General features: G+C 38.0%; 1 protein-coding gene across 1 annotated transcript; it reads left to right on the top strand.

Moving 5' to 3' along the window:
* Window positions 1–7,302: 7,302 nt before the first annotated feature.
* Window positions 7,303–10,164, top strand: LOC128357710 (galactose-specific lectin nattectin-like). Its single transcript, XM_053318079.1, has 5 exons — window positions 7,303–7,339; window positions 7,438–7,526; window positions 7,883–8,017; window positions 8,721–8,829; window positions 10,124–10,164. Exons 1-5 carry the CDS (start codon window positions 7,303–7,305, stop codon window positions 10,162–10,164), a joined length of 411 nt encoding a protein of 136 aa, XP_053174054.1.

Here is a 10,164-nt window from a genome sequence, read left to right as displayed (position 1 = left end):
TTGATTGAATTTCAGTTGAGTCAATAAAGATTTATCATGCAATGTCTGATCATTTTATTTTATTTCATTTAAAAAAATAAAATCACACACCAGACATACAATCTACAGAGAAGCCAAATATCTGTTAAAATGTTGGATGTCGTTGGATAAACATAGTCAAAGTCCCAAAACTAGAGGTGCTGGCGCGCAGGTGGTCGAGTGGTTAGAGCGCATGCCATATATGCAGCCGAACCCGGTTCAAAACCTTTTTAGGGACCGAGCCGAAAGGCAAGGATCCTATTGTTCTTGTCTCGTTTTTTAAAATTCTACCGCCTCTTTGAGCCTTAATTTGACCCCCTAAATCTGCTTGAAAACCCACCAACACAGGTCTGGCGAAAAATTCGATAAAATGGAAAAATAAACAACGTCAAGCTCTCTAGCACCACCTAGAAACACTAAAACGGCCAGTACTCCTGATAGGAATGTCGTAGAAAGATCAAGACCTACAAATCACATGCTGACACCCCTGACCAAAATCCAACAGGAAGTGCACAATTTGCTGTTACATGTGGGATTTTCGACGATTTTTGGCCTCCTACAAACGTCATCTTGTCCGAGGGCGTTCATTGTGGCGGCTTCAAACTTAAATAGCTGACTTAGCACACCCTGCTAAACAAAAGTTTAGAACAACTATTTTATTATTCGTCCGCTTTGGATTTTAGAAGCCCTCAAAGGTCAAGTGCCCAAAAACCCTCGCCAAAACGCTCCCATAGACAATGAGGAACTTATTTCCAGTGAAACCTGTAGATATGTTTGTAGGTCATGCTCTTGTAATTCATGTTTGATCTAGACCTTGACAGCATTGTCAGTGAAATAGCTGACAGACTGCACAGATATCTAAAAACATAATAATACAGTCAATAAACTAGAACTAGAAACAGAAAACTGAGACACCTTTTCCTCATCAAGTATCATGAATCACTACAAGTTTTCTCCACTAGGTGGCACACTAAGACCTCAAATAAATCTGGATGACTGCTTGACTTCATAATCTACTGCAATCCTCTGAAACTGTAATTTGTTAGAACAAACTATTCATCAAGATGACACAGAAATAGGTATAAGAGTAAACATGATTAAAATTAGAAACACAAATATACTCTATAGGTTACAACGAGTGGCAAAAGAATTCAGTGCTTCAACTAGTGTGACCCACATGTGCACCTTGTTCCTCTCCCATTCAAATCTCCATACTGTGGCTGTGTCCCAATTTGGTCCAAATTGCGAGGCTGCATCCTCGAAGGGCGCATTTCGAGGCCGATTACGTCACAACACCGCGCGAAGTCTGTCCCAATTCGAAGACTCCTTCAAATGCAGCCTTGAAATGCGGCCTTCTTTTCCCTCTTTTTCGAGGATGCATCGCTACTATCCTTCGCGGCCTCCCAAATCCCAAGATCCTTTGCGCGGCGCTGTTCAGTGCCGCGAAAACACAACAATGGCGACACCAACAGGTGAAGACTTTTCATTCAAGTGTAAGTATTGGTTTGTTTTATTTAATTATTTTGACTTATTACTACTTATACTTTTATACTTTTACTAATTACTTATATTTTATTACTTGACTTATATCTTATATATATATATATATATAAATGGACTAAGATGAACAAATTTAGATTTTAATAAAGAGCTACGTTTGGGATTATCACTATTATATGTTATACTTCATTATTATCATTATTCTGATAATTTTTTGCTATATTAGAACCCTTTTGTCTGTTGACATAGTAAAAAAAAACATGTTTTATATTACATTTTGTTTTATTTTTGTTTTAGGGAGCAAGGAGCAAACCGAGCTCCTGATTAAACAAAGAGGGGGAAATGACCATCTATTCACTGATGTCCATTTTTGTACATCTTTGCATCCCTGTGTTGATGTGATCTTGTGTTTACCTTTTCTCTTGCTTCCCTCTGTGTTTAGAGCAATACTGGAAAAGATTGAGGCCAAAAAAAAAATGGGACAATTTAAAAAAAAATAAAAATAAAGTAGGTAGCCTACAGGTTTGGATTAGTTTTACTGTTACTAAATACTTTTGCTGAAAATTGCTGACATGATTGATTTCCGCTGCCTTAGGATTGCAAATATCCAGGGACAGGGGAGGGGGCCAGCGGCAAGTCCACTGCTGGCACTTGGCCGTGGTTTGTCCTCATGGATGAGGTACTGGGGCAGAGGCCATCTATTGCCCCCCCTGTCCTCATTGCCTCCATCCGTGAGGACACACCAGGGCCAAGTGCCGCAGTGGGTGAGCAGGAGAGTGAAGAGGAGGAGGAGGAGGAGGAGGAGGACCAGCCAGGGCCCAGGAGGAAGAGGAGGAGGGAGGATGACCTCCTTGACCTCATAAAGGAGGACATGAGAAGGCAAAATGAGGCAGAGGAGAGGAGGGAGCAGGAGGGGAAAGACAGGATGGAGAGGCTCTTCTCTCTCCTGGAAAAAGTAATAGAAAAATAAATATACATCTATATAGATGTGTTTAATTTGATTTTATTTATGAACTGTGTTTATTTATGATTTTTCTTTATTTTTTATTTGATTGTGAAGATTTTGATGTTTTATGTTGTTATTAAATAAAAAATATTGTTCATTGTTACACGTTGTCTATTCCATTTAGTATTTACAACTTCAGTACAATTTATAACAGGGTTGCATAAAGTGCTACTGTTCAGGAAGAACAAGGGATTAAATATTTTCTTTTATTATCAAGTGATGAAACATTTCACTATTTACAAAAATTACATCAGAAATAACTATTTACAGATTATTATTATTTTATTATTCTTTCTCTTGTGTGTTTTCCTTCTTTCTTTCTTTCTTGTGTGTTTTCCTTCTTTCTTCTTCTTTCTTTCTTTCTTTCTTGTGTGTTTTCCTTCTTTCTTCTCCTTTCCTTTATTCTTCTCCTTTCTTCTCTCTTATAATTTTGTCAGCTTTTTCACCGTCTTTTCGGTCGAGACGTCTTTCTCGTCTTATGGGCGGGAACAGCTGGTGACGCAACCAGGAAATGCCTCGAAGGCTAGACCGTCTCATTTAACAACGGTTGATGCAGCCTTCGGAGGTTCCTCAGAAGGCTGCATCCTTCGAAGGCCGCAAAGGCCGCGTCCTTCGAGGATGCAGCCTCGCAGTTGGGTCCAAATTGAGACACAGCCTGTGCATGCTCTGTCCTCATGCGCTCCAGTCGTTAACTACCATGGCAACGACTGTGTGTGTGTGTGTGTGCAGCTGGCTCATTCTCTGCAGTCCTCCAGATTTATTTGTGGTCTTAGTGTGCCACCCAGTGGAGAAAACTTGTAATGACTCAATACCTGATGAGGAAAAGGTGTCTCAGTTTTCTGTTTCTAGTTCTAGTTTGTTGACTGTATTATTATGTTTTTAGATATCTGTGCAGTCTGTCAGCTATTTCACTGACAATGCTGTCAAGGTCTAGATCAAACACAAATTACAAGAGCATGGCCTACAAACATATCTACAGATTTCACTGGAAATAAGTTCCTCTACTGTTTGACTCATCAAAGTGTTGGCAGTTAATTTCAGTTGCTCAGTCTAAATGTCTATACAGACAGACACACAGCGAGAGAGAGAGAGTGTGTGTGTGTGTGTGTGTGTGTGTGTGAGTGTTTATGTGTGTGTGAGAATAGGTGTGTGTGTGTATGTGTGACTGTGTTTTTGTTTGTGTATATGTGTGAGTGTATGTGTGTGTGTGTGTAATGTATATCTGCTTATTGCAGGGTCCAATAAATGCCCCTGACGCCACGGCCCGACGTGCGCAAGGGTGCAAGGTCCCGTCCAACGCTGCTTGCAGCTTTAATTCTCTATGGTACTTGCAGGATTGCAGGAGGGAGTTTGATGCAGTGGCCTGGTGATGGTTCATGGTTAAAAGAAAAGCATCGCTTAATATTTACCAAATTATGTGTGATGGTGACAGAAAGTCAAACATGGCTGATTCATGTGGTTAAATTATTTAAAAGCAGGATGTAGAGCAGGTACATTGCTCAGGGTGCCAAACAAGAGAGGTGGAAAGTAACAAAGTATTTGTACTTAAGTAGATTTTCCAGGTATCTGTACTTTACTTGAGTATTTATTTTTCTGACGACTATTTACTTGAACTCCCTACATTTGAACACAAATATCTGGACTTTCTACTCCTTACATTGTCAAAACAGACTTGCGACTTTCAACCTCTGTGACTTTATAAAAAGAAGACATGACTTGCAAATAAACAATTTTTTTTTCTTTAGGTGTATGTGCCGCTCCGTGTCACCCCCGATAAGATGCTGCCTTGGGCAGGTACCCACATCAAAATGCAATAATGTGTGCAGACAGTACAGGAATATGACCAACACATGCTGTGCACTGTGCTCAGTTGAGAGAGGTCAATTATAACAGCAGTCTGTGACAGTGTGTGAGTCAGTGAGGAGCGGTTAACTGTCAATAAAGTCTTGTTTGAAATGGAAGTATTCAAACCGGTGAAGTGACGGTTATAAATGATGATATTTGGTCATTATAATAATTATATTGACAATATAAATTTTATTAATTATAATAATTATACATTAAACATTAACTATTAATCGCAAACACCCCGTAGCATTGCTCTGCATTACTCTTGTGTGAGTTCCGAAAGCGTTTGCTGTAGTGGATACCTTAGGGGCTCTGTACTAAGACTAATGCAACACATTATTCATTACAATAATTCATTGGTATTTCGTGGTCACAGGAGTATATAAAAGACTGCGTTTTCCTTTCAAAGACACCGAGCTACCTGCTACTGCTGCAAGTGACACCTCACCTGATCATCCCAACAAGGTAATGTTTTAATCTTTTTCATCGTAGCATCAGCTGGTTTGAAACATGTGTACAGAAATGATTCTTGATCTGTTTTTTAAGAAATTACATTTAGAGTTCACATCAAGAACAAATCCCCTTTTCAGTTATACTTTTCTTTACATGCCATATTTCTGTGAAATAGCTTCAATAATTTCATTTAATGTCATTTTGATTTTTAACAAAATTCACCATAGAATTTTCCATGATGCATTACATTTCTAATATACTGTATCTTTACACAGATGGCATCAAACCTTTATTTCATTTTGGTCCTCTGTGGACTGTGGATTGGAGAAAATGTAAGTGTTCTGCACACTGAATTTTTTTTTTTTTTTTTTAAAGGTTCTCAGGTCCTCACTTTGAACAGGTGGCCTCTATTCACCACAGATATTTCTTTATTGTGGCAGCAAAATCCTTTGAGATTATTACCTGAAAAAGGTCCTTGGTGACATAACACCTAAACTTTAACCCATAGTCCAATGAGATCAACATGTTTTTGACATACCTAGTATTATTATTAAGAATGAAATATCCATGTTTTAATCATAAATTGTTATAAATTGTTTTTGGTGTTTTGTTGTTTTCGTTTTTTAACAAAAAAAAGATCCATTGTTATAACACCTTACTTTAACACTTAGCATCATGTTTTTAACATTTCTGGTAGTATTAGTAAGCCTGAAATATTTATGTTTTATTCATATTTGCAATATTCTGAAGTGAACACATTGATAAAAATTCAATGTTGTCATAATTTTCTGTCCTCTATTTTTTTAATTAGTGCCATGGTTGTGCAGCTCGGAGGCACGCCCCTCCAGCAGTAGGCATCTATTAATCTTCTCCATACTTATTATTAGTGCCACGGGTGCGCAGCTCCGAGGCACTCCTCTATAGCAGTAATGAGTCTATTAATCTTCTCCATACTTAAACTTCTTCTTCCGCCAAATTTCGGCGCGTAACTCGTCCTGCAGCTTTTTAAAACCCCGACAATATATACATCAAAACATGCGGCTCAATCAGGAAAGAGGTGCTATGACTTTTGGTGTTGAAATTCCAATTTTTCCCAAAGTTGTTCCCAAATAACCAGGAAAAATCTCCATTGAAAATAAATGGGAATTATTTTTTAAAACCACAAAATTTCACCTTTTTTCAGAGTCACCTAGCTCTCTCATACCTGCACGTAGAAATGTAGTGATTAAACTTGTGTTCTCTGGAAAAATACCAAACTGTTTTTACATAAACTTTTCAAACTATGAGCAGTCAAACGAGGAGTGGAAATCACTTTTCCGTCAAAGTTAGAGTGAAAGCGTCAGTTAGCTGGAGTGTGAGAAGCAGTAAAAAATATCCTTAATTCTTATTTTTAACTCGAGCTCACGGCCAAACCGTAAAAAGTGGACAAATCATTTTTTGTCAAAATGTAGACATAGGTGTTGGGATTCATAAAATGTGACATTGACAGGCGGGGTCTGCACAAAATTTAAACGGGGGAGCCGAGACCGGCAGCAATACCTGTCTCGCTCCCCATTGACCCTAATGTAATCGTCTTTTTTTTTCTCCAAAAGGAATATCTGAATAAAATAAACACTGTCAGAATCTGCCTGCTTCTGTGTCTCTCACGCTGTTTTCGGTTTTTGGACAGGAGTTACGGTTTTCTCACAATTTGCAATTGTTCGGGACCTTGTCAGAAGCCAAATTCTGGGGGCATTTTGAGAATTTTTTCCAAGCAGATTCTCAAATCGCCGTAGCAACCGCAGGGCCTTAGCTGCCCTTAGCAACCGTATCGCCTTAGCTGCCCTTAGCAACCTGTCGCTGGGCAGAAAATGACCTACCTTTTTGTGATTGGCTAATTCTTCCTGTCTGTTTTGCCAGTTAACTGAGCTAATTCATTTGAATGGAGCGATTAATTCATGTTTACTGTGGACAAAATAAATATTTTTTTTGTATTGTATTGTTTTGTATTGTAGTTGTGTGGTTTGTGATGTATAAAAAGATTAAACATTTATCAATAGAAGATTAACAAAATGTACATAATATAATTTCATACAACTAAGTAATTTAAAATAAAGTAAAAAAAAAAATCTAATCTCTTAATGATAAGATGTACTTAATAATTTCATAACAGTGATGTTCCTGTCTGTGAAAAAATGAAGTAGACTTTACTTAATTAGTTTAAATAAATATTATTTATGCTAAAATCTGATTAACATTTACTTAATATTTTCAGGGATGTTAAGTTGAGAATAAAGTACATTACACTTGATACTGACTAGTAAGATGTACTTAATACTCGAATCCAGAAAATGATCAGGGTGACTTTTGAACATTGGAAATAAGTCATGTACTCGTCCCGGCAGTAGCCCCGTGGCACTCAAAATTTCCCAGGAATTTTCTAGTTCAAATCTACAATTACAAAAGAGAGCAAATCTAAGAGGATTTCAATACTAATCATGCTTTCTCCGTGTTCACAGGCAAATGTAGCAGCAGGTTAGTGCTTCTCAAGATGTATTCATTTATTTGGCAGTCCATAAAAAGTGTCACTTTTTGCATCATTATCCCTTTAATTATCTATAACTGTGTTATAGATTGCCATGTGTGCCCACCTGGTTGGACTCAGTTTGAGCATCATTGTTACATGTTCAACCACGATGAAAAGGACTGGGCTGATGCAGAGGTATGTATGAAACAATATCATTAATAATATGATATTCATTACATATGCTGTAGAACAACTGTCTCTTGAGAATCACTTAGTCATTAGAAGTCTTCATACATTATATAGATTGATATTTCAGCAAGATATTCAAACAGCTTTTTTTTAAGCACACAAGATTCTTTCATTGTGGACTTCCATTGTCAATGAAAAAATGTTAATTACTTGCTGGAAGGAAAACTTGGGTACAAAGTACAGCCAACTCCATGTACATTCTCACTTTTTACTTCTCTCACTTCTCCATCCTCCAAAACACTCCATCTCTATTTTTTCGCTCACTCATTTATTTTTTTTTATCCCTTATTCTCCTCCATCAGCATGCCTGCACTCTCCACGGTGGGAATCTTGCTTCACTCCCCAACACAAAAGTGTACAACTTCATCAGAGCTATCATTCATGCATCAACTGGCAAACATACAGTATCTTGGGTTGGAGGCTACGATGCAGCAAAGGTGAGTGCTGATGCAGCTGCTCTGTGCATGCCTGACATTGAATATATTCTGTATATAATTTGGTTGTTGCATAAATAGATATTAACCCTTTCACGCATAGTGGTCACTGCAGTGGACAGTTATTCAAAAGGATTTTGATGGCATACTTACACTTCAGCCACCACAGTGGACACTAGTGCGTCATTCCATACATCACCACTAAACCTACAGTAATGTTTTTGGTTGTAGATCAGTTGATTTATGTTATTTTAATGTAATAGTATATCATTTGGTGAAAGAAGAAATGAAGTTCAAATATTTTTTTTCATTTCTCTTTAGGCATGAATTAGGAGAAATATCCTGTTATCATAATTGACGCATGAAATGGAGACACCTATTATTAACATGCTGTAACTCCCCTCCTCTATGTTTCTGAGCATTTTTCTGCTACATATGAAAACTTAACGTGTAACATGATCCCAGTTTTTATACTTTCTTTAGTTTTTTTCCTGGAGGTGAAAAGAACACCAATGTTTGTAGATTATCTTGAGTAACCTCGACATTATTTCTTAAAAGAGGCATTGCAAGTGATTTTTCATTGAAATTAAAATTATTCTCCCTTTAGTCTAAGTGGTAGATATTTCACCCAATCAGCACAGTTATCTCCCACTGGAGGTTAAAATATAGATTTGAGTGAAATGACTCTGAAAACATTTTCTCTCAGGAGGGTGTGTGGCTGTGGAGCGATGGCAGCAAGTTTGACTTCAAAGGCTGGCATAGCGGAGAGCCTAACAATGCTGGTGGAGAGAACTGCATGGAGATCAACTTCAGAGGTACAAATTGATAATTTGTTGCTCTTTAAATTGGGATTTTCTTAGAAGCAATTTAGAAATGACCTTTTTTAATAATGTGGTGTAGCCTTACAATGTGTTGTGTTTTGATGGAGAGTGCTACAAGGAGAGATTAAGATTGTTAATTGAGAAAAGGCAAGTGTCAAACATTTTTTGGAGAGTTCTCCAAATTGTTCATATATTTTTTTTAAATCTCTTTCTACAGAACAAAGCTTTGTCAACGATGCAAAGTGTAGCTTCAAGAGGTCGTTTGTTTGTAGCAAGAGCCTGTGAAGATCCACGCCATGTGCTGACACAGCTGAGGATGTCACATCCACCTTCATGAAGATATACTGTACTGACAGTTTTGATTGAATTTCAGTTGAGTCAATAAAGATTTATCATGCAATGTCTGATCATTTTATTTTATTTCATTTTTAAAAATAAAATCACACACCAGACATACACTCTACAGAGAATGGAGTAAACATAGTCAGAATGTAGAGCAAATATCTGTTATAATGTTGGATGTCTTTGGATAAACATAGTCAAAGTCCCAAAACTAGAGGTGCCGGCGTGCAGGTGGTCGAGTGGTTAGAGCGCATGCCATATATGCAGCCGACCCCGGTTCAAATCCTGATCGGAGGTCCTTTGCTGCATGTCTCTCCCATGTTTCCTGTCTGTCTACTGCTAAATAAAGGCGTTTATGCCAACAAAATCTAAAATGAAAACTAGACGTGCTTTAAAGTTTGAAAAAAAGGCTGCCTTTATCAACAACTGGGCTTTGACACCTTATTTGCAATGTTACCTCTTGTGAGGGAGCTCAATAGCCAAAGTGTCAAAGAAGGTAATAAGGGGTTTTACTGAAACATGGCTAATACACATGCCTAAATGAATCTACTTGCCCCAGTCATATTAATACTCACATTGAGTCACTAGCCGAGAAGTTGTAATTGCAGCCATTTTCAACTCAAGCTTGGACCAATACTACATGACCTCCAATGTTCAGGCTCCTCTCTTGTGGAACCATCTTCTAGTTTTAGACCGGGGGCAAGCACCCTCTCTACATTTAAGATGAAATTTTCCATTTTGATGATGCTTATAGTTACGGCAAGCCAGGCTTGTTTTGGACCAGCTCCTAGTTATGCTGCCATAGGCCTAGACTGCCAGGGAAGTTTCCACGATGCAATGAGCACTTCTCTTCCCCCACCTTCTTCATCTGTACAGTCATGTACCTTAAATGCATATTACCAGCTTGGCTTCTTCCCCTGAGTTTTTGTGCTTTCTTGTCTCACAGATGTCCTGAGGTTCCTGCCTATATCAACAACTGGGCCTTGA

The sequence above is a fragment of the Scomber japonicus genome, chromosome 4 (assembly GCF_027409825.1).
Source record: "Scomber japonicus isolate fScoJap1 chromosome 4, fScoJap1.pri, whole genome shotgun sequence".
NCBI classification, from domain to species: Eukaryota; Metazoa; Chordata; class Actinopteri; order Scombriformes; family Scombridae; genus Scomber; species Scomber japonicus.
This window is presented reverse-complemented; position numbering and strand designations above follow the sequence as displayed.